The sequence below is a fragment of the Engystomops pustulosus genome, chromosome 2, assembly GCF_040894005.1.
Source record: "Engystomops pustulosus chromosome 2, aEngPut4.maternal, whole genome shotgun sequence".
NCBI classification, from domain to species: domain Eukaryota; kingdom Metazoa; phylum Chordata; class Amphibia; order Anura; family Leptodactylidae; genus Engystomops; species Engystomops pustulosus.
This window is the reverse complement of record NC_092412.1, coordinates 132,489,707-132,515,902: the sequence shown is the minus strand read 5'-3', so window position 1 is coordinate 132,515,902 and position 26,196 is coordinate 132,489,707. Positions and strand designations below refer to the sequence as shown.

General features: G+C 38.7%; 1 protein-coding gene across 2 annotated transcripts in view; it reads left to right on the top strand.

Annotated features, from left to right (window-relative positions):
* The window catches only part of YPEL2 (yippee like 2), a 68,948-nt gene extending 43,174 nt beyond the window's left edge, over positions 1–25,774 (top strand). For both annotated transcript variants that reach the window (XM_072136482.1, XM_072136481.1), the window contains exons 3-5: positions 7,637–7,680; positions 8,537–8,645; positions 15,524–25,774. In XM_072136482.1, the coding sequence (XP_071992583.1) occupies positions 7,637–7,680; positions 8,537–8,645; positions 15,524–15,613 (243 nt within the window). In that variant the 3' untranslated portion in view covers positions 15,614–25,774. The remainder of the gene's footprint in view (positions 1–7,636; positions 7,681–8,536; positions 8,646–15,523) is intronic.
* The last annotated feature ends 422 nt before the right edge of the window (positions 25,775–26,196 follow it).

Below are 26,196 nucleotides of genomic sequence, written 5' to 3'. Positions count from 1 at the left end.
CAAGATAGGGTCCATCGGTTTGTTCTTAAGTTGAATTTGTATGCAATTCGACACTGTATATTTTATAATTGTAGCTCCAGGCAAATTTTTTTTTTTTTTTTTTCCCCAGGGACAATTGTATTTTCTCAATTTTACTGTAATGGGATTACCAATAAAGCCTCATTACAGACACCTTACAGCTGATCATTGCAGCCAGGGACTAAAGTAAATCATCCAGAGAGCTTCACCAGATGTCACAGTGGGATGAGGGGTCCGTCTTTAACTAGGGGTCGTCTGTAAGTCAGGTGTCCTTAAGTAGGGGACCGCCTGTATATGAAGCGACACATTCATGATTTCTTGCACACGATCTTGGTGAATCGCCAAACACTGCATTATAGACAGACAATGCACTTTCAGTGAACTCAAGTGACCTGGTAAGTATATTTGCCCCACTATGTCTAGTCATACTTTACACCCCCTACCTAGCTTAGTTTACGCCAGAAAACAGTCCAAAATTTGGCACATTAACATAATTTTTGGCGCACTGACCTTTTCCTGGAAAACCCATTCCCTGTTTTCAGAGGCCAACCCCCTTAAAAGTGTCTGAAAAATGTGCGCCGCTGCGCATGGAAATGTCGCAGACCCACAGCCGGCGGGAAGAAAGAAGAGGTGCTGCAGACGGAGCTGTCGCGGATCTGCCACTTCACTCTTAGAAACAACGATGCATATAAATTCCATAGACTACGACTATACACAACAATTAAAAATATAATATAAAACATAAGACCCATATTTACAGTTTTAATTTTTATACAATGCGTTACCCATCCCTAATTCACTCTGTATTTTGGGAGAACTAACCTACCACTAAACAAGCTTTTCTGATCCTTCGCAACTAGATACATTTGGTGATTTACATTTGCTGAAATACTCTCCAACTTGGCCAACATCCTATTACACTACCTGCCTTTTTTATCACTCTCCCACACCGTATTCCAATACAAATTCCCCAGCGCTCAAATGCATTGCATAAGATACGCTGTACGATACTTATAAAATGTAACTAACAAGGTCTGACTAATATTAATGCAGTATATCAAAAGGTTGGAGCACATTAAGGAAAAAAAAATTATATGAAATGCAGCCTAGCCGTGGATTTTCTGAATATTTACTCCACATTGGGCTGCCATTGAGCTTATCAACCAACTCCGCAAGGTATTAATTACAATCCATTTGTTGTAGTGTTTCCGACCCACAGTCTTTTGGAACTAAATCAACTTTTTTTTTTTTTTTAAACAAAGCAAATTATAGTCACATGCATCTAAGGTTTAATTTTAAGGCATTGTCACAATGCCATTGTGAGATGAGCTCTTCTGTCTCTCTGTACAGACTATCTTCGCCATTCCTCATGCACCCAACAATGACCGTATCTTTGGTGTATTTTTGAACAAAGCATTCCATTATTTTTCCTAAAATTTAGATGTGTGTAGTAAAATTAAAACAGGGCCAACACTGTTCTATGAGGTGCACCAATCTGACTTACAACTATGTCTGAAAATATTGTACCTATTTGTACCATCCGTGGCCTATCACTGAGGTAACTTTTTATCCAAGACACAATATGAGGATGAAGTTTTTCACAACTAGATTGGAGGATCTTCTGCCATTCTTCCTTGCAGATCCTATTCAGTTCACGCAGGTTGAATGGTGAACATTGGTGGAAAGCCATATTCAAGTCTCTCCAGAGACCCTCAATTGGGCTTAGATCAGAACTTTGGCTGGGCCAGTCAAGAATGGTCACAGAGTTGTTCAGAAGCCACTGCTTTGATATTTTAACTGTGTGTTTGGGGTCATTGTCTTATTCGAAGGAAAACCTTTGGCCCATTTTGAGGCCCAGAGCACTCTGGAAGAGGTTTTCATCAAGGATAGATCTGTACTTGGCCGCATTCATCTTTCCTTTAATTGCAGCCAGTTGTCCTGTCCCTGCAGCTGAAAAACACCCTGTAGCATGATTCTGCCACCACCATGTTTCACTGTTCGGATATTTGGCACCAAAAAGTTCAATATTCGTGTCATAAGACCAGAGAGACTTATTTCTGTCCAACATGTGTTTTTTTTTGGGGGGGGGGGGTTTATTGGAAACCGTATGCGGGCTTTCATATGGGGTGCACTGAGGAGAAACTTCCATTGGCACACTCTGCCATGAAGCCCTGACTAGTGGAGGGCTGCAATAATAGTTGACTTTGTGGAACTTTCTCCCATTTTCCTACTGCATCTTTGTAGCTCAGTCACAGTGATCTTGGGGTTCTTCTTTACCTATCTCACCAAGGCTCTTTTCCCCCAATTGTTTAGTTTGGCTGGACAGCCAGGTTGAGGAATAGTTGTGATAATGGAGGCCACATGTGCTCTTAGGAACCTTAAGTTCTGCAGGCATTCTTTTTTTTTTAACCTTGGCCAGATATGTGGCTTGCCACAATTCTGTCTCTGAGCTCATTGGGCAGTTCCTTAAACCTCATGATTCTCATGTGCCTTGACATGCACTGTGAGCTGTGAGGTCTTGTATAGCCAGGTGTGTGCCTATCCTTATCCAGTCAAATCAGTTTAATTAAACACAGCTGGACTCCAATGAAGGAGTAGAACCATCTCAAAGAGGATCAGAAGGAAATGGACAGCATGTGAGTTAAATAAGAGTGTCACAGCAAAGGTCTGAATCCTTAAGACCATTTAAAAGGTCAGTTTTTCATGTTTAATTAGCAAAAATAACTACATATCTAACTACATAACTTTTTTGATCTTACCAATTTGCTGCAATAGAACAAAGAATGCAAAAACTTAAAGTAGTCTAAATACTTTTTGTAGTTGTCAGGTGCCAGTATGCAGCCCCTGAGGTAGTGACCCTATTTTGGAAACTGCACCATAAATGTAATTTAAGGATGTATGGTATATCCTGAAATACTCTTTCATACAGAGGTCAGTGTAGGAGTCAAATTGGTAAGTCGTGTCCTTCCTTATTCCCTTTCGATGCTGAGTCTGGGGTACCTCTCCAGGGAAAAGTTACCCTGTTACCGGGTATACGAGAAACATCAATTCCAGAAGTACTAGGGACCTGTCCTTCTTGATTTTGAAAATGAAGGAATGTTATAGCATGACCTGCTTCTGTAAATAACACTTGGGATCGTCATGTGTACCATGTGCATGACCAGCTTCTTATACCACACCTTCAGGTTTGTTTGTTTTTTCTGCAGCACCATACAGTTTCAGCACCTGATCTGAAATTCATGAGTGGGGTTGATCTTTATTATAGGCCAGGATGGAGTCTGGCATGAGTGTAGTGGTGGTTCCTCGCATTGGGTTGGCGGTGCTGGAGTTCGCATGAATTATGGTCAAAATTAGGATATCCCTCTGGTGCAGCAAGTTCTCATTGCAGAGGGCCTAAGTGCCTCTCTAAGTTGCTAACTTATCAAGTGCCTCGAAAGACCTCTATGGTTTTCTATATGTTGATAGCAAAAAGATGCCTCTTACAGCATTAGTTGGTTCCATCTCCCCCAAGTAAGACTGAGCTTATTGACCAGTTGAAAATGCAAAAGACTATGGAACGCTACAAACTCTTAACACAGTGGTGGCGAACCTATGGCACAGGTGCCAGAGCTGGCACTCAGAGCCCTCTCTGTGGGCACCGGCGCCTTCACCCCAGCACAGAGTTTGCCAGACAGGACTCAAGGCCACTTGTACTCCCAGGCAGCCCAGGACCCTGGAAGGAAGCTCAATGATAATCCGAACTTCTTCTTTTTACTATTGGTGTCCTCTGGTGCCTATACGATTTAAACTTGTGACGGAGCAGGGAGTAATGAGTCAATGCCTAAATTGTTACATTGGCATGTTGCAAAAAATATGTGGGTTTTGGTTGTAGTTTGGGCACTCGGTGTCTAAAAGTTTTGCCATCACTGTCTTCACACAGAGACCTAAAAGCCAAAACCTTCTTTGCTAAATGGGGCAAGTTCATAGGCAAGGCCTATCAGAGAGAGGAGGAGGAGGAGGAGGGCAGACAGATTATGACTCCTTTTCCATTTGACCGCTTGGCACCTGGAAAGAGATAAGTGGGAGACTAGGCACCCTACGTATTTGAGGGTGAGAAAATAAATGCCCCAGTGAACATTTTACTCTAAGATTTTAACTGCTCCCAGCATGCCAAGTCCTGCTGTAAATTGTGAAGAGCATCAGGTCGTACCACAGAAATATTTAAAGATATGCAAGATTGTCCCCCTATCGATCCCTTCCGTACTTTCCCTTCTGTGTGTACCTTGAAATGTGATTTGTTTAGTAAGGAATGTTACTTGTATAGACCAGTTGTGAACAAAGCAATTTTGTAAACTGTGTTTATTACTGTGTTCCCGTTGAAAATAATGAAAAGCAATAAAAAAAATTGCTCTCACATGAAAAATTAAGTAATTTTTTGCGGGGGTTAAATGAAAATATTTTCTCAAAAAATGTACCATAAATTTCTGAATTGCACCTCTTGTTTTAACCTGTGTGAGACACAGGGTTGACAACCTTCCTACTACTTTTGTTTTTTTACGATAAGGAGTGCAGTTTTTAAAAACAATTTAAGGGGTTTTTATATTTTATGTTGAACTCTTAAAGATGTCTATCTATATAGATCTTGCGCACACACACTAGAGATCAAAATTAGATTAGATTTGCACACCATGCACCAACTAAAATAGTGTTTTAGAAAATAATAAGTACAGTACATGTATCAACATAAAACCTTTATTTTGCAAAAAAACATGATAATCAATATTGGAGAACAGCAATGACTGTAACACAGAGAAAGATTATATCTAAATTTTCTGAAGGTTAGAACCATCACCAATCAGTAGGAAGTGTACAGGCCTTTGGTTTGAATGACTTCAGCACATCTTCAGCCACAGGACATCACTAGTCTCTCGGGATGGTCTTGCTGCAGCGGGGTACAACCAGGTCATTCGACAAGTGGGATTAGCCCGCGGTGCCAGCCAAGTTCGAGGTACCTTTGCAGGAGACCGTCTCGTGGGAAATGGGAACATGGGAACAGGGACTCAGGAACACACAGGAGCACAGGAACTCAGGAGCAGGAACACAAAGGAACGCAGGAATACTTATGAATAACGATAGGGAGCTTTCTCAATGGCATAAGCTCAAAGATCCGGCAGGGTGTGCAGGGAGAAGCAGATTTCTGGCGACCACAGCAGGGCACGGGTGAGCATGCGACTCATATCTCGGGACCACCCATGACACTTGGGAAAGGTGAATCTAGTGTTTTTGATTCTTTCTGCAAATGAGAGGTTTGGTCACTGCAGAGTTGACCTTTAGACCAAATACTCTTTAACATGGTGACACTGTATGATGAGACAAAGATTAGCTTGGGGTAATACCTCTGCTAGCTGCTAAACACCTGCAGATACGTAATTATAGTAAATAAGGGAATTGCTTATTTATTTTTGCTTATTGCAGAGTTGGGCAAAAGTTTTTATACTTTTAAAATTGTACATTAAACTGTTTAGTGCTGAGCTACCAAGCAGTGGCAGCTGCAGTGTTAAAAACAATTATCCATGGAGATTATCTGCATTATTCTGTTCACTCTTGCATTTATTTGTCTCACGTGGGTGACCAGACATCTTGGGGTACTTCAATGAATTTGTGATGTTGTAAATATGCGATAATATAGCAACCAACATCTCTTGCTTTGGCAGATATTCACCCCTTTGGCCTTCATCGAAACAACATGCTGCCAGAGGGTTTCAGTCACTTTGGAATGGCAAACCTATTTTTGCAAAGTCAGTGAAAACTGGAATGTTAGGTTGCCAGTTAAATAGGGCCTGTCAGATAAGTAACGAAGTTAAGGGAAAAAATCTACAAAAATGAACTAATGCTGATCCGCACTCGGCTCAAGAAGACTGCTTGTGCAAAAAAATATGCCTTATAAAAATAACTGCAGTAACAAAAAGCCCCCCCCCCCCCAAAAAAAAAGAGCTCAGAATTTGTCAGTGGTGTGAGGAACTAATCAGCGGCTGCTGGTTTGCAGAACGTATACAAGGATGTGCAAATGCTGCAAAAAATGATTAAACCTACATGTCTAATAATTGCGAATCGTTGTATATTGAACCATTTTATTTGCCCATTAGTACCAGAATCAGAGGTAACAGCATTGCTGCTGTACCTGATCAGGGTAGACACAGTCTAGAAACATTGAGGCATAAAGAAAAACAAACAAAAGGTTTCTTTAGAAAATGGGGAATATTTAATACCTCACACATGTTGAGTCCTGAAATTGTAGAACTCGTGACTGTTTCGCATCACGCAGTGTTTTATCGAAGAGCTAAAGTGTGCACTGGGCATAGTTAAATTGTAATATAGACAAACAAAAAAAGGGGTATACAAGAGGAATAATATGCACAAAATTTATAAATCTATAACAAAGTTTATTGGTAATAAATGGATAAAAATACACATATATGTTAAAAACTGGCTTTCAGAAGAGACAGGAAGATCCACAGGAACCATAACCATGGCATATGTAATCAATGTTACATTGTCTAAGGTAAGTCATACATAATGGGATAACCAATCATCATATAATATGCCCAACCAGACCATATAAAACTATAAACACTCATATAACATGTATTGACATAAAGGTGAAACAAAGTCCACACATAAATGACATATAGTGGTCTAGGTCATTTGTTAACCATGGTTACCTGACTGCAAAGATGCCCCAACGCGCGTTTCAACCACGCCGGTCTTTTTCAGACTAGACCCCTTGAAAAAGACCGGCGTGGTTGAAACGCGCGTTGGGGCATCTTTGCAGTCAGGTAACCATGGTTAACAAATGACCTAGACCACTATATGTCATTTATGTGTGGACTTTGTTTCACCTTTATGTCAATACATGTTATATGAGTGTTTATAGTTTTATATGGTCTGGTTGGGCATATTATATGATGATTGGTTATCCCATTATGTATGACTTACCTTAGACAATGTAACATTGATTACATATGCCATGGTTATGGTTCCTGTGGATCTTCCTGTCTCTTCTGAAAGCCAGTTTTTAACATATATGTGTATTTTTATCCATTTATTACCAATAAACTTTGTTATAGATTTATAAATTTTGTGCATATTATTCCTCTTGTATACCCCTTTTTTTGTTTGTCTATATGATCAAAATCCTTCACCAGGTGTGAGGAGCGCACATTGTTCCCTATTACAAATTAAGTACTAGTACAGTGTTTCCACGTGCCTTTATATGACATAACCTGTTTTTACTAATTTTTGCAATTTATAGTTAAATTGTAAGTGGCTGGGAGTCGCATTTCCCTAAGCTTGTGTGACCATCATCTATATCCTTCTAATTGTTCAGGGGCAAAGGTTTGGGTTTCCTTCCTACTCCAATGCACCTTCTATGAATCTGTACCATACTTGATAGTAACTCGGTATACTGCACTAGTATGTGTAAACCACCTGTAAACATTATAGGTACAGTTGTACACTTGCTAAAGTTGGCATTCTTGTTTTTGTACTGTTAGTGTTTTTCAAAAGAAAAGATTTGTTTTTTTTAAAGTGAGCAGAACATTTTACACTAAGTGACAATGATTTATTTTTTCTTTCGCAGTCATTTCAAGGAAGTCAGGGTCGGGCGTATCTATTCAATTCCGTGTGAGTATTACTTCAAACCCAAGATTCTATTGTGTATAGTAATTAAAAATACTCCATATATTTACTATTGGAAATGTTTATAGGGAACAGAATTAAATTCAGGTTTTTGGGGCACGTCACAAAGGAGAGGAAGAGTTGGTTGCCAATGTATTGCTGGAGTCTATGGTATGGGTCTGGCTTGAAACTGCATTGTTGACATGATACAGATGTGTGTTTGACCTCCGTGTTGCTCTTTGGTAAAAAAAAAAAAAAAAAAAAAGTGCATCTAGAGGTGCTCAAACCCCAAAGAATAGTACAATACAGCATAGTACAGTGGCATACCCTTGTGTATGTTTAAATTAGTAACAGGACTGTGAAAAGCGAAGTTATAATGCAGGTCTGTTGCTCTTGCAAGGGCTCTTGGTGGGCTTTCTCTTCTCTGCACTGTGCTGTTCCACAGCCCTACTGCTCTGCTACCAATAGGAACGGTATCAAACTTTTAGTTGGATACTTGCAGTAATCACTCAGAGAAGAGGGGTGGGCTGTGGAACAGTTAATTGCAAAGATCAGAAAGCTCTTCCGTTTGAAAGACCTTATCAAAGCACTTGCAGGAGCTGCAAACCTGGATTAAGGGTTCACAATTCGCTGTCCTGCTTCTACCTGCTACATACAAGGTTATTATTCACTGATATCCAGGGTACTTGGCACTGTCTGCAGTTTATTATGGTCACAACCGATGTCAGATTCTCATTTAGTGATGTCGGGCACTCTTTATTAATTACATGCTGTTCATTTTGTGAAGGAAAAGTTGTCTGCCACAAATGAGAGCTGGGGTGTTATTACTGTTTTTCAATTTATGGTTTTACTTTTTCTTTAGTGTTAATGTTGGTTGCGGACCTGCAGAAGAACGTGTGTTACTTACAGGACTTCATGCTGTAGCAGACATCTACTGTGAAAATTGCAAAACCACACTGGGCTGGAAATATGTAAGTAATTGTGCATGACATGCACTATAAATAATGCACAACAACATTGTAAAATACCCAATCCATAGTTTACAAGTAAAATCCTAAATTTGAGCCTTTTTCTTTTATCTCATTGTAACTCAAAATAGTCTGTTTCCAAATTCCGGGTTGACCTACCTTTTAGCTAGGTTTTAATTTTTTTTTTTCTTACTCTATCAGCCATAACAGACAGATACTGCAGGAATTTACTGCAGCCACAAAGGCAGGGCTTGTTTCCACTGTTTTGTCCAGGTCATTTTGGACGTTCTTCCAGAGAGGTTAAAAATAGTCCGTCAGTGCACCACAGTTGCACATGACTCTGAGGAGAATACAATTTCAGTTTTGACTTCTGGGCTTTAACCTTGCCAGCAGTGGGAAGACTTTCTTTTTTATGTATTTATTTCTATTAATATGGTTAGTTTCTCTGTACTCTGAAACATAGAGGTTATATCCTCAGTTTACACCACACTTGTTAAGCTGGCTTTTCAGGTAGAAAAATCCATGAAAATCACCTGGCAAAATTCCAAGGTTTTCCTCTGCAGATTTTGTCCCGAAATGCCATACATTTCAGGTGGCGTATGAGCTTATTATTAGGCATGTTGCTTCAAGGACTTTAGATTCTTTAAGAAAACCATCAGACTCCAACACCGCCAATGTGTTCACAGACTCCACAGCCATGATTTCCTGGTCACGCTAGAATTTCTTAGGGTACATTCACATGCGGTATGCCCGCCGTGCGAGCATACCGCCGTGTGCTGGAGTGGAGGAGGAGGTGACCCCTCAACCCTCCATAAAGAATAGTGGCGCCGCACACATGCCAAGAGACCTGCCAAGATGCCGCTATTGGCGTCTATGGGGACGTACATGCGGCCACAAATTTGCGGCGTGAATAAGCCCTTAGATGATTGCAGGCATTCCTTCCCAGTATCTTTTGCCACTGATCTATAGTGGAGGAGCTTCACTACGGAGATAAGGGATGTAACTACAGCTGTAGGGGCTATAGCATCTGCTATGTGGCCCACAGTGTCAGCATCTGACCTGACACACTAGAGAATGGAGGATGTGCAGCAGCATTATTTGCATATAATCTTCCACATTACACAGCATGAAATGTCAGAGGAGAGGGAGGGGACATCAGGGATAGGCATCTCTCATCTCTAATTCCTGCCATGTGCTTCCCCCATGTGGTCAACACCTAAGTAAGTGAATAAATGTATATATCAGTGCATAAATTAGTGTGCATGAATGTATGTAAGTGTGTGTGTGTGTGTGTGAGTATACAAATATATTTTCTGAGGGGGTAGGGGGGCTTCTTTCAGGAGTCTGCTATGGGGCCCTGTCTCTTTCTCCCTAGCGTAGGCTACTGGAACCAGCAAAAAATTACATTCCTGGTGACAGGCTCACTTAAAAGGATCCCTTGGACAGAAAAACTGACAGTTTACAGCTTAACAGACCTGGAAATCATTCACTGTTGTCATTGAGGCTAATGTGGCTGCTACTTGTGTGGTCCCCTCAGTTTTAGCATCTGTCTCCATCCCCTCTCCATAGCCCTCTCCATTGCCACCGGCAAAGTTGTTGGCAGCTTCAGCTTGTTCCCCGTGACGTCATCGAGGGGCGGCAATCGGTTGCCATGACAGCCTCTGGTCTTCCAAAGACCTGAGGCTGTCTCATTTTAACCCATTCATTACAATATGCGATTTGTACATTGTAATGCATGAGAAGGAAAATCCCCATAGACTGCCATACTGTGGCAGTAAATTGTAGGATCAATCGGTCAAACTAGGGTTAGCGTACCCTAGGGGGTCTGAAAAATAGTTACAAAAAAAAGGTAAAAAATTATATTAAAAAAAACTGTTTTTCACTGCGTTTAACCCCTTAGTAGAAAATAGCACTTTTTTGCCATTTTGAAAAGAATTAAAAATTCAATAAAAAGTGATCAAAAGGCCGAGCAGCCCTAAAAATAGAAGCATTGAAAACTTCATCAAAAGTCTCAAAATGACACCACCCACAGCTCCATACACTAAAATATGAAAAAGTTATTTGCGCCAGAAGATGCAAAAATATAATTTATGAAGACATTATGGTATCCCCGTGATCGCACTGACCCAAGGAATAAAGTAGACATGTCACTTGGGGCACAGAGTGAAAGCTGTAAAATCCAAGCCCACAAGAAAACGGAGCAAATGCATTTTTCCACCAATTTCACTGCATCTGGAATTTTTTCCCACTTCCCAGTACATGGCATGGAATAATAAATATCATCACTAAGAAGTGCAATTTGTTTTGCAGTAAACAAACCCTCACAAAACAAGTTATAGATTTTTGAAGGTGGGGAGTGAAAAATGGAAACCCAAAAACGAAAAAGAGCCTCCTAGAAATTGGCACTTCATCTAATGTTAAACATGGCAGTAGCGGAAGTTTTTAGCCCTTAATATCTAGTACAGGCGGTCCCCTACTTAAGGACACCCGACTTACAAACGACCATAGTTAAAGACGGACCTCTCTGCCCACTGTGACCTCTGGTGAAGCTCTCTGGATGCTTTAGTACAGTCTCAGACTGCAATGATCAGCTGTAAGGTGTCTGTAATGAAGCTTTATTAATAATCCTTGGTCCAATTACAGCAAAAAATTTTGAAACTCCAATTGTCACTTGGGGAAAAATTTTTTTTGTCTGGATCTACCATTATAAAATAAACAGTTTCGACTTACATACAAATTCAACTTAAGTACAAACCTACGGACCCTATCTTGTATGTAACCCAAGGACTGCCTGTATATATTAAAAATAATAATTTGTTTATTTATATAGCGCACACAGATTACGCAGTGCTACACAGAACTTGCCAAATCGGTCCCTGTCCCCATTGGGGCTCACAATCTAATCAACCTACCTGTATGTTTTAAAGTGTGGGAGGAAACTATATTAGAAAGAGTAATAGGTTATCTAAATTGTGCGTATTGTTTGCTCTTAGACACTTAATACATCTAATCACGTCCTTGATATGCTTTGCGCACTAATATACTGTGATGTTCGGGGGTACCTGGGGGCAGTTATAGCAGCATGTGTCTGTATCCTTAATTTTATTATTTATTTGTAGAACACAATTAATTTTAAGAAATTACAGGTTTTTTCTAAAGAGACCACTTGGACACTAAATCAATTGCATTACTTACTAGCTTGATGTAAAATATGTTCTCAGTGGAAAGTAAAAAAATAGTTCAGGAAATTACTAAAATGGATAATGGAGAATTTGAAAGGGTTATTTGAGAAAATGTGGACAATTATTGTATATTATAAATTGCTCAGTATCATCTGCACCGTGCACATCTAAATTAAATATAGTTCCTTGAATAATTAATGAGGATGAGTGACGAAAAGTTGATCCTCCTCTACTGTAGACTGATGCTTTAATCAGATTAATCTCCTGCATTTACCATGTTGACCCAATTATAAGGGATAACACTAAAATTCTCTTTCTTGTACTGGTTTAAGTCCTAAAATTTGTGTGCTCTTTATATGTTGCTAGGTAAATGAGTAGGGTGTTTTGAGCTACTGTCAACAGTATGTGGTTATTACTTTTTGTTTATAGTATGTTTAGTTCATGGCTAAGTTTTTAGTATTTTTCATTAAAGGCACATTATCTTATTTTGGAGTTTACCATCTCCCAAATCACTCCACAAATAAAATGTTTTTTAACAGGAACCTAAAAATTGTATTTTAAAAGTCACAGCAATTGATTTTTGAGCTAGATACAGGGTCTCACTCAGAACAATTTGGCGGTGGAGTGATCCTTATTCTTCATCAACAAATCCAACAGGCAGATCTCTGGGATCTCCAATTCTGCGAATCCTAAATAGTCCCACAGGGGAAAGATGGGCTTGATGAATAGTATACAGTTGAATACCAGAGAGATGTAAAGACCAGATTCTAGTTACCCTTTCCACAACCAAAATCTTCAGCAGAGCAGCGGAAAAAGGAGTGGAAGGTCAATGGCAACGAGGATCTGACTGGCCCACCAGTATATCGGTAAATGTACTGGTGGGCCCTTACACTCACTGACTTTGCCAGCCACCAACTGCATCCAACTCTACATCCTTCAAATACAGAGTTTAAAACATTGATGTTGCAGACATCTGTCAGCTCTCCACAACATCAATGTGCCTCAGGCCGGCAGGGGAGAGATAGGGGTGGTGGAACAAATGAGGGGAGAAATATGTGGGAGTGAGGGGCCACTAAATGCGGGGAAAACCGGTGGTGAACAGAAAATAGCGTCCAAATGTCCAAAACGCCACTTTTACACCATTACATTAAAATGTAAGAAAAAGTGTTAAAAAGGTGGAACAGTCCTCAAAATGGCGGCAATGAAAACATCAGCTTATTGCACAAAAAATGATATCTTACACCGCTCTGTACACTGAAGTATGAAAAAGTTATTAGCGTCAGAAGATGCTGAAACAAATTTTTTTTAAGTGTCTGAAAGTCAGAATATTTCTAGTTGCCCATGGCAACCAATCACAGTTCCCCTTTAAAATATTCATGAGCACCTGGCAACTCATGATCGCTTCCCCCAAAAACCCATTGGGTTTCACCTCATCCCAAAATACCCAGTCTGTAAAAATATAAATATGCATATGCTGTTATTTGAAATGCATTAAACCAAAGCCTAACCTCTAGGACTACACAGAGGATTCTGTAGGGGTGCAGGGTAAGTTATAACACAAAATTATATTGTAATTCAAATGCTTAGAGAAAGCAGAAAGCCATATTTTCAATGCAGCTGTGATGGGCTTTTGCAACCTGTCTTCAGTGAAAATGAGGTCCCTGGTGACATGTTCCTTTTAAATATACCCAGAATAACAAAATAACACATTCTCTAATTCACTATTATTAACAAAAATACAGCATTTCACAGATATAATTCCAACCTGTCTCTATCAGTCCTGGCGTACACAATTTCAGTTGCCGATTTCAGGCCCTGTATCTTCTGACTTTAGGGTTGGCAGCCATCTTGCCTGATGCTGTGGAGCTAAGCTCCTCCCTCTCTCTGCTCCCTGCATTCCAGGACAAGCACACACATACTCACACCGGCGGGAGGAGAGCTACAAGCTAAAGGCAGATTAGTTCTTAATCCAGGGGAAGAGGAGTGGAGGCACATCAGATCTAACCGTGTGAGAGCAGAGATGTAGCAGAACTGACTGTGTCATTGTGTGTAAAATGCATCTCATGGATCTCTTCTCATCTCTGATTGTTCTGATCTCTCTTTCTATGTGTCAGATACTAATACAATGTTCAGAAGGTAAATGAAAGTGTAGATAAACCTGTACGCTGATAATCAAACCACATTTTCAGTACACTGTATCTCACAGCACTACAAGGATCATAATCTGTTTGCTTAGAGAGTGATAGGAGCTTAAATAGCAATAAAACTGAGTAAAATTGTAAAGTAAGGGGTAGAAATTATCTTTATTCTGTAAATTCGTGGACAAACCCCCAGTCTGACCCTAATGGCAACACCTGAGACACATCTTGAGTGATGTGGATGCCTAGGTGTTTGAATTGTTGCACAACTTTCAGGCCTTCAAGACTTTCAGGCCTTCCAGAGAATCTTAGACTGGAATATTCTTAGACGGGAATATAACATAGGATTTAACCTACTTGATGGCCCTTGGGAGAGATTCCACCTGCAAGTAGAGGAATCACATTAGATCTTCCACATACAAAGCAAACCCTGTGGTCAAGATTTTTGTGAACCGCTTGCAATCCAAGGTGAGCAAGGAACAGTTGGATTTACCTTGAGAATAACAACAATATTTACTTCATGAAGAGTGGATGGAAGGTGGCATCACAGCACAGTTACGCAGCTGATACACCCAAGAAGAAGGGATTGAAATTTGAGAATTTTCTTTCACGGGCAAATCCTTTTAACTACCGTACTATAATCTCTACCAATATATATATTACTGCCAGTGTTATAATTATGGAATACTCCCCAAACATGGTCAGATATGGTAAATTTAAGCTCCTACCTATATCACAAATGTATAAATGCTTGTTCACAAAAGGGCCCATTAACTTGACCTTTTAATTAATATGCATGTTATATGGGTTGTGTTTTACCCAATTATATTAAGGTACCGTATATACCGGCGTATAAGAAGACTTTTGAAGACTGAAAAATCTTCAGTCTGGTCTGGGGTCGTCTTATACGACGGTAATGTTTCTTCTCCCCTTTTCCGCGATCCACCGAAGCTACGCTCCGGCCGCCGGTGACAGCTCCGTGGGTGCCGGCGTCGCAGAGAATATGACGTCGGCACGCGGCTGACGTCATATTCTGTGAGCCGCCAGCGCTCAATGAGCTGTCACCGCCGGCCGGAGTGTAGCAGCGGAGCTTCGGTGGATCGCGGGAAAGGTGAGAAGCTGTTGTATTATTAATGTGCCAAGCAGGCTGGCTATATATAGAGGGGGAGGCGGCAGGATGCAAACTGGGGGGCCGGCATTCTGCACAATTGGGGGGCCGCCAGGCTGTATAATAGCTGGCTGTATACTGGGGGTACAGGCTGGCAGTATACTAGGGGGGGGGGGGCAGTTTGGCTATATACAGGGGGGCTGGCTGTATACTGGGGGTACAGGCTGGCAATATACAGGGGGAGCTGGCTGTTGGAAAAGGGGTAGTCTTATACGGCGAATATATCTTAAACTCTATATTTTTAACAGGAAAGTAGGGGGGTCGTCTTATACACCGGAATATACGGTATATATTTGAGGATAGTTCTATAATTTTGGCTTTTTCAAGTAGTGTCTTTTTATGGAAAATAAAGTATACAGTACAGTACTAACTCAAGCTTTCTCTTTACTATAGGAACATGCTTTTGAAAGCAGCCAGAAGTATAAAGAAGGAAAATACATCATTGAATTAGCGCACATGATCAAGGATAACGGCTGGGATTGAAGAGATGAGAAAAGCGATTCAGCCGAATATGTTATCCTTAGAATGAGCGAGTAACTGAGTGCTTGGTTTCATATGATTCGGAGGCTGTGCCGCATGGAGCATCCTCTCACCCTTATTCCATCATTCTTGGTGAATGGCCTCTAAATTTCTGACACTCTGTCTCTTTGCTTTGTATCCCTTTTGTGAGTTGCCCTTGGCCTCATGCTCTTTTGTAGAGTTGGCTAACGAAAGCATCGGGAGTCTCATAGCCCAGTCACTTCTTTTACTGTTAGAGTTGATTTAAAGCTGTGTGCAACATGATGTACAGAAAGTGGCACACCGGGGGTCACATTGTAGAGCTGGATGGAGGTGTACTTGATGAATAGAGAGAGAGCTACGTGTAACGGGGATGATGTTATCCTGCATTTAAAGGTCTGAAATCTGGTTCCTACTAGAAGAAAACACCTTATTGTTTTCATAGGGAGAATGTCTGGGGTAATATTAGCAACATATGTAAGTAGCTTATACCTTGAAGAAACCAAAAATACCCAGAATAGACAAGTCATGAAGCTGAATCAATGACTGTGTCCTGTTGTGGTAGTGGGTGAACTACAACCCCTTTGATCAATTGATCTACTATACTGATGTGTTTCTTGAAGTTATGAATAATGGTTCCTTTTGTCCTTTATATCTAAAAATGAATTTACCAAGAAAATGGTGTATCCCTTATACACACCGACTTCGCATTGTACTTTGCACTATGAATCCTGTACATTGCCGCATATGTACAGAACTTGAATTTGATAACTTTGTCTTCATCTATGCTAACTCTGCGCTATGAGTTTTAGACAATAACTAACAGGGGAATAGCTTGGTAGTTCATCATGTTGCCACAAATAGTTTTGTACATGGCTGTACAGTACTATATTCTCTTCTGTTATGATATTGGTAAAGAAGGTAAACCATAATCCTATAAACAAACTACCGGTAACTATATACAGTGAAACCTCTCCAAAAGGCCACCTTTTATCACAACCAAATATTCTATGAGAGATTTTCAGTACTACCATATTTAATGCACTATGGTCACTATCTATGATCTGCTATGGGTAGATCACCACATAGAAAATCACAATTTTAATGCAATGTTATAATATCATCACAACTAAGTTTCACTGTATATAATTTACAAATTGAGTCCAACTATGTGTTTGGGATATTGAATATATTTTCAGTCCTTCATGTTATCACATTTTTTTTTCATGTTAAAACATGTAAAAAAAGTAAAACTTCAATTGACTATTGTTTTATGAGAACATCTTCAGACAACTCGATAACTAAATTTTCATTTCATTTCTCCATAGTCTATTTATCCAAATAAGATAAAACTAGAATCCTCAAACATCCCAACCCCCATATTAAGTTTGTTTTATTGTTTAGTTTGGGAAAGGACATGTCCTTCTAACTCCTTCATAGTATTGTTTCCCTGCAGGTATTTTACTAGATTCTCCTAGAACTTTTGCTAAGTACCAAGTCCTTCATTTATGCTTTAGTAAGATGTACCTATTACAGTGGAAGTTAAGAAGGTAAACCAAAGGATTTTTTTTAGTTATCACATAGGCTGTCAATTTATCAAAATGGAATTTGTTTGGGGAAAGTGCTGTTGCAGAATTTTCATCTGTCTACCTACGTGCAGATCCATTAGTACAGACGTTACATTTTTTGTTCATAACGATTGGTGTGCTTGCACTTTCTCTACATAGACTTCACAGTGTATTTTGCTAATAAAAACTTCAGTTCCCACATTCGACAAAACCATCCACTCCTTTTCACTCTCAATATTCACGTACTGTAATAATAATCTTTCCCTTGCCCATCATGTAAATTATGACATTTTGTTTGTGCTTAAAGGGGTATTCCGACAAGTTTCTTTAATGTCCCCATTTTCAGTTGCCCCAGTTTCCAACCCTGTATCTTCTGACTTAAGGGTCGGCAGCCATCTTGGTTTTCTGTCTAACGGGAGTGGAGCTGAGATCTCGCTCTCTCTACGCACAGAACTAGATGGTTCATAATGTGTTTGCTTAGAGAGCCCCTGCCCACAACCTGGAATTTTACAATGACCATCACTGAGTGATAGGAGCTAAAACAGAAATGAAACTGAGTAAAATGGTGAAGTAAAGGGTTAAAAATGATCTTTATTGTGTTAACTTTACTAGGATTGAAATTTGAGCATTTTCTTTCATCAGCAAACCCCTTTAATGTCATGAAAATCTGAAACAGCAGTATGAATTTTCTCGAGGCCTGATATAATAGGAGCAATAAATATGTCTGGAGTAGTTACTTGTATCATACTAGGCTTACTTGACCACCTTTTAAAGAAGCCCATATTTTCAAATCTATACAGGATATAATACATATGCCAAATGGGATGGCTAAAATTGTTTGCTAAAAGGAAATTTGATTTTTACAGATTAAATTTTATTAAGACAGTAGAAACTTTTCAGAAAAGCAGTTAAGAAAAATGTGGCTGCTTTATTTAAAATATGGCCACAGCTATCCAATGGTGATGTTGTAGTTCTGTCCCATTTACTTAAAAAAAAAAAAGAAAGTTGTTGCAGTACTATAAAAAAGTAACCCTACTTTTTGTAATCCCCCTTGAAATAAAATGGTTTCCTACGCATTTCTAAGGCTAAGGTGGCTCCTGATAATGGTGAAGTTGGAAATGCATTATTGCTTTGTTGCTTAGAAGGAGCAAAGCACTGATGGGGTATATACACCAGCACTGTATTCATATAGAACACACAGGGGTATTCATGCACCTCTTTAGTGAAGAAAAAACCCAGGAAATAAAACCATATTTTCTGCACAGGTCAATTTGAGGAGCATTTTAATAGATTCTATCCACTTAAATGACTCTCTTATGATATTAAAATGGTATACTATATAAATATGTCATAGAAAACTCTCAAATAAATTTCTCAGGTCACTAAAATGGAATTTGAAGCTTATTTGGATTGATGCAAATTACGAATTCTGCAAATTCTCAGTCAAAATTGCAACAATGTTTGGCAAGCATTATATAACAATTCTACTGGTTTCTCGTCTTTCCCAGGTGGAACGAATAGTCGGTGTTCAATTAGGAGACTTCCTACAATAGCCATAATAATAATAATAAATAATAATATTCTTTATATAGCACACACAGATTACGCAGCGCTGCACAAAGCATGTCAAATTGGTCCCTGTCCCCATGGGGCTCACAATCTAAACAACCTAACAGTATGTTTTGGAGTGTGGGAGGAAAATGGAGTACCCGGAGGAAACCCAGAGAACATACAAACTCTTTGCAGATGTTGACCTGGGTGGGAATCGAACCCAGGACCCCAGTGCTGCAAGGCAGAATCACATTATAAACCACTGGCACATATCCTCTAGATCGTTTGAAACTAAGACACTTTATTCATTGCTTGCTAAAAATTGCAAAAAAATAAATCAATATTATTCTTACTGTTTATCAGTCCGTCAGTCCATTAGGAACATACTTCAGATAATTTCGGCATTTCACGCCACAGCAGTCTTTCCAGTGTTTCATAGGCTCTGTCTCCTCCTGCGGGCATGCACTGTAGCTGTATCCTACTCCTTAAATACTGTTATAATGACAACCTATACTTATGTTAAATATGGACAGCAATACAATTCATATTTACAACTATCATCAGAATACATTAAAATGACACTTTGGAGTCCGTATACCCTAATGGTTTAAACAATCTTTCTGTCCCAAAAACCTCTCTCTGTAGCAATTTCTTTTTTATCGTGACGGAATCACTACCTTCAACTTGCTCCAAGACTATTTTAGGTCATAGACTTTTTTTCCTTTTTCTTTAAAATGAAGCAGAACACCTGTTTCATGTTTTTTCTGTATTTTGACTTTATTGTTCTGAACAGACTCTGTGGACTCTCTGGTAAGAAACTGTTTAATCATAGATTTATGTTAGTTGAGTCTTATCTTAACACTGCGAGATGTCTGGCCCATATAGACCATACCACATGGACATTTTAAGCATGCATATTATATTCTCACATGTAATAAGCCTTTTATCAAAATAGGATAACAAAACAGGAGTACATCATTTATTTTTTTTTATTTTTTTTTTTTTAGGATCACGTAAGTCATATCTTACTGATTTATTAGCTTATGGACATGCCCTATTTTTTTACACAAATCCTGTTTTCTCTTTAAAGAGTTTACTATGATGGTCATATTGGGACACAAAAGCAATTTTTTCTTTTTTTGATTGGGATCTTGCTTCTTTTATTGGTATCATAAACACTTCTTCTGCTGCTTTCTCCACCTCTCTCTTACAATACCCTCTCTTTACGAACATTTTAGGAGTTTGTTTCTCATACTCTCCATCGTTATTGCATATACGTCGAGTTCTCATAAATTGACCTTTCGGTATGCCTGAAAAAGTTTGTGGAGCATAATAACTATCATGATGCACGATATTTTTGCAGTCTGATGGTTTGTAAATAATGTGGTCACAAAATTATTGATGCCCCTTTTCACTTCTACGTCAAGATAATTTAACACATTTTGGTCTTTTTGTAGTGAATTGCATTAGTGGATGGCATGCATGATTGTACAAACTTTGAACGTTCTTTTCCAGGTTAAACAAACATCATCCAAGTATCTTGTGTATAAGAGGATATTCTCTTTCTCCTTACAAACGGTTATAAATTCTTGTTCAAAAGATGACCTGTAGTGATTCCGTCCCAATAAAAAAAGAAATTGAGATTTAGAGAGTTTTTTTTGGATAGACAGATTGCAGTCCATATACCCTTTAAACAAAGTGTAATTTTAATGTATTGTTATGATTGTTGTAGATATGCATTTTATAGCTGTCCATATTTAACATAAGTATATGCTGTAATAGTATTTGAGTAGGATACAGCTACAGCGCATCCCTGAAGGAGGCGGAGCCACTGAAACGTTGCAAAGGATGGCAATACCTCAGTGACCAAAGTCCCACTGCAATGTGGAATGCCGTAATTATCTTAAGTATGTTCCTAATGGACTGATAAACCATAAGAATAATATATACCAAGCAATGAATAAAGTGTCCTAGTTTTAAACAATGTAGAGGATATATGTCTGTGGTTTATAATGTGATTACAGTATGTTTGCCAAGCAGTTGGCATAAGCATTTAACCAAATTGTCCAGTGGGACAACGTGTCTGATGCCATAGGCGTCAGTGGGGATGAGGGGCCTTACACGTATCCTGCATGTATTTTTCTTGTAGAAAATCAGCTGTGTAATGCAGTAGCAACATAGTTAATACAATTTTTCCATATCCCATAATGCTGTATTATATATAATGCTGTATAAGTATGCAGCAGAAATGCAACAGAGATTTTAACTGGTTTTTGTTGCTTGCAAAATTAGATGTGAACATTCTGCAGCCATTCAGCATCATGAAGATAAATGTGTTCCTATACCATTAAAACTAAATGCTAGAAAACTGCATTCTGTTTTGATGTTGCATTTGGTGCAGTTTTTAATCTTGAAAGTGAAATTTAAAAACTAAGTTTTTTATCTGTCTCAGGGTAGCTGCACACAATGAGAAAATTTGCGTCTGTGCGAGCCGTATTTTCTACAGCTAGTACATGTCCTTGTTTGTTTCGATAGGCTTGTGCACACAGTTGTGAGTTTCACTGCCCCGTGCATGAGCCAACTGCCTGAGATGCGAAAGATAGAGCTTGTATCTGGAACCCTGCATCATTTTCAATGGTGAGTGAGCGGAGCTTGTGCAGCTAGCCTAAGGCTGCAATAAAAACCTCATGAAATTTAATTCTTTCTGAATAGTGCAAAAATGTGGCATCTTGGATTAAAGGACCTGATATATGGTGGTAATTCTATTTGTCCCACAATATGTGTTGTCTTGCTTTCTAAAGATGTTCCTGTTGGCTTAAACATTAAGATTTAATATGAATATTTAATGTAAATGTGTAATGTTGGTACAAACACTCAGCCCTGTTGTATACAACTATACATAGCGGAGGGAGAAAATTAAATTGTAAAGGAGATTATGCCCTGCATGATAAATGTCAAAATTTAGTAGCTACACAGATCCTCCAGGGTTTAGCTGGTCTGATTGTAATAAGAGGTCATTGCGAAAGCTTTATGAGTCAGAACGTACTGAGATTTCCTGGGTAGTATTACAATAAACTTTTAAAACCTTTCACAATTATTAAATATATTATATTTTTTTTAAAAATACATTTTTTTAAGTCAAGGGATAGATAGACCTGTGTTTCTCCAAACTAACTAGGAGACAAGACCTTTTTGCTTGTATAGTTTGTTTAGGGGAAAAAAATGAAGTGTAAACCTTTTTTTGTACCCTTTTTTTGTAATTACCCATTACCTGAGCACGAAAGGTAGATGTAGACGTTTTAGTTTCACTTCCTTGTGTGAAAGCGCAATTATATTATTTTGCTGTATTCTATTTTTGGCACACTACCTATTTCCCATCCGACCATACCCAATTTCTCTTGACCACAACCCTTTGTCAGAAAAGTGCCAAACAATGGTCATTGTTGCACGTACAATAATGAATCCCCCCCCCCCACAGAGGTTCAAGGCCATGTAAAATACCCCTAAGTAGTGTCTAGCTCAATAACAAAAGCTGATCATAATCTTGAGTATGAAGATCTATTGCGAATATTAATAGGGCTGGATTAGGATCATGTCAGATGTGAATAGATCTATTGTTTGCATATTTGAATTCTAACAAATTAGACATAAAATGTGTATTGTAAAACTCAATAATTCCTTTGTCCACGTTCATTATGACCTGTAAATAATATAAAAACTACAGGACGGAGAAGTTAAGGGGCCAGAACCCAAAAACCTGGGTTTCAAATGTTTGCTCACGGGTCTCTTGGAGTTTACATTTGATGCTTGCCATACAAAGCATTTCCAAATATAGTACCATACCATAAAGATAGAAAACTCTAGTACGATTGAAAGTTCTACAGCTGTAGGTGGAATAAATAATTTGTGCAAATATGGGCCATTAATCTCTAGCTACAACTTGTCAGGGGTTTATTTATATTATTTATTGGACCAATGTGACCATGTGTCAGAACTGAAGCTTTTGTTGCATCTCCCATGGGCTGGAGCAACAATCCAGATTTCTGAAACTGTTTAGATCTTGACTTCCCATCTGACCTCAAATTGGGCTTCCTAAACTGTTGATAAATTCTGGCTAGGTTTCGTTTTACAGTGATTTTTGGATTATTTAGCTTTTTTTTTTTTGAAAATTGTGAGTTTCCTAACCAAAGTTACATTTGTGTTGTTTCACAGAGCTTTAGAGGACATGAGATCTTGCTGTTATCATGTAATGCTGCTAAGAGTAAATATTACATAAAACAACTCAAATTGTAGTGATTGTATGTACAGCTCATATTGTATATTTGTAGAGGAAATTTATCTTGCACACTGTCATTCTAAATGAGCAACAATTGTACGTACATGTAGGCTTTTAGTAGTGGTACTGATTTAATTTTAAAGGAAAGGTGTTACCAGAAAATTATATATTTTCATGGTAAATTATATTTTATGTTAAACATATTTTAAAAACTATTTTGGTGACATTTGCTGTGGATTATTTGTACTATATAGAAAAAAAAAACTAAACTTCTTGCTTTACTCACAGTAGACACAAAGCCAAATCTTCTTTGTGTTCTGTAGGATTTTTCTTTACAGCATAGACCTTCTTTGGCAGGTGAGAAATAACAAAGTTTAGTGGCTACAGTTCGTATAGCAAGATTTTTAGAATTTTAGCTATGGGTAACTAAATATCACCAAAAACTTTGAAAAAAGTTTAACGTAAAACTTTGATAGACACGTTTATACAACTGCCCCTTGTTTCCAATGCTGGATGATAAATCTGTCCTAGTATAGGACACAATTCTGTCAAGTTAGAAGTATTTTTGGCGCACCTACCTTTTTGACGCGATGTCACGCCCCTTTTGTCAAGCAATCCTTTATAATTGTGGTGCAGACAGTTTTTTTAGTGCAAACTATGACAGATTTCTGTCTTGGACAGATTATTAAAACTCCCCCAAGGTTCTTTTTCTCATGCCATTTTCTTTCACGATCGAGATGGCTACAGCCCACAAGATTTCATATGATTGACTGTGATGAAAAATCCATCAGCAGTTCCTTAAATTGCAGAACTATCTTTTGAAGCCTAGGTTCACATGTTTTGGTGATCAGTATGTGATCATGGGCTGATCACTCTGCTGGGGCCTGAACCCCATGCATAATATTTATTTATTATGCACAGAGTTCTTGTTTCCCTGATATGCCAACAATATAGTGTCTGCTCTGCTGCATATTGGGGAAACAATAACCCTGCATGATATATCAATATTATGCACAGAGTTCAGTCCCCAGAAGAGTGATCAGTCCCTGACATGCAACTTCTCACATCCGTGATCACGGATTTATCACCGAAAAATGTGAATCCAGACTTACAATGTGAGTATGAAGACTGGGATCTACAGGCTTGTGGTGAATGTAAAACTCCTACAGCTCTGTTCACAGACTGCACTTAAAAAAGTGTATAGACTGTTAACAGAATAATGGTGACCTTAATTATTCCATATTGGCAAGCTGGAAGACATGACAATAAGACATCGGTTTTATAATAAAAGAAAAAGGCAGCATATGTTAGCACCTGGATCACCTCCTTTCTGTTGGCTTGAGGATATACTTACATTTATGGTCCTATAGATCGGTGTGCCTCAACCACCAGGCTGTGGCCTTAGACCGGGCCCCAGCAGAACTCTGTAAAAAAAAAATATAAAAATGCTATAGAAAATGGAAGCAGGGGAGGCATCGAACAGGAAAGTGGCCAATATAAGTGGGCGGGGGTGCTTCTTCAGACAATATTAGCCATACATTTTTGGCTAGGCAGCAGCCCATTTACCCACACCCATTGGTCCCTGGAAAAAAATGTATGCTTGCTGCCGGTCCCTGGGCAAAAAAAGGTTGGGGACCACTGCTATAGATTACATAGGCATGATGACTGTTCTGATGTGTTATGCTGGGTTTACACACAGGCTAACCAGACCAGCTTATTTTCAATCTATTCCATCAACCAAAACAATGAAGGTGAATTTCTTAAATCTTGAATTGCAGTATGACAATTGGGACAACCTCATTATAGGAAATGAATGGATTTTCTAAATAAACATCAGATGGTGAAGGGCTGTGTTATCATTAATGTTCTGTTTCATCGTACTGCTCCATATTAGGAATAGAACAACGATTCTAGATCCCTAAAATAACAGACAAAAGTGCCTGATATTTTTGATTATAATAAAGTCTCCGGGGTTAACATTGTGGATTCCAGCATTTTACCACACATATTTCATGGATTCTATGACTTCCCATGTTCACTCATTAGGATTCTATCTCATGGCAATCTTTCTGAGTATAAACCCAGTATTCTACAGCAAGAGGCCTGTAAATATCAATGGTTGTATAAATGCCTGGTTGTGTCAGAAACCGCCGTCAATGGTTTATTATATACAATGCATTCATATTTTCTATAGATTTTCTCGGAGATCGATAGCTCTTCTGTAATATTGAGGAACTTATAAGGTTTGTGAATGGAAATTTCGATATGAGAAAGCAAATCTCAAGTTTAATGTTTCTTTAAGCGTTGTGAGCTTTCTGAAATCAAGGGGAATTTGTGAGGCTCTGCATTGCATGTAGCAACTTAGTGTGGAATCTATTTTCCCTGTAAAACTTTACAAATGTAATTCAGTTGTGAGGTAAGAGAAATCCATATTCTATCTTACACAAAATAAGAGTTGACTACCTGTGTGTATTGCTTTTCTGTTTACAAAATGTCTCATTCTTGTTTTTGACTTTTTATGAGTTTCAGGTCATTTTTTTTTAAATAAATGTAATTGTTTATCTCCATGTTTTGTGTAAATGTACATAGTTATTCAGTATTAGAGGAAAGTGCATTATTTCTGTCATTTACAATGTGTTGGTGCTCATTTGAAAAAATAAAAAATAAAGTTTTCAAATATTAAAGCTTTCATTAAAGTTTCACCGCAATATTGTGTTCATCCGGAATAAAGTTTTGTTATGCTTATACAGACTTGACTGTAACTGAGATGATTCAGGTTCCTCCCTGTTTAGTCTCAGTATACAGTGTGTCTTTATTAAAATCATTCTACACTTTCTGTGCTGACAATGGCTCTCTGTACAAGCAATTTTTCATGCACCTGGGATGATAAGCAGCCAATTAAAAGTAGTGCGGCAGCTTGAACCAGACTTCGACAAGAGTGTCTTCAGTTACTCGTAGTTTACACTTCAATAATGCTGTGTTCACAGCTCTGCTCTTGCAGCTGAGCTACTAGACAACAAACACTAAGGAAAATAAATAGCTGGTAGGTATAGGACTTGGGTGCCTTACTCATACAACAGGAAATCAAAGCATGGTTGGGACTGGATTCTCTGTGTCTGAATTCAATAGTGTGGGTATGTGCTTAACCCCTTAAGGACGCAGGGTTTTTCGGC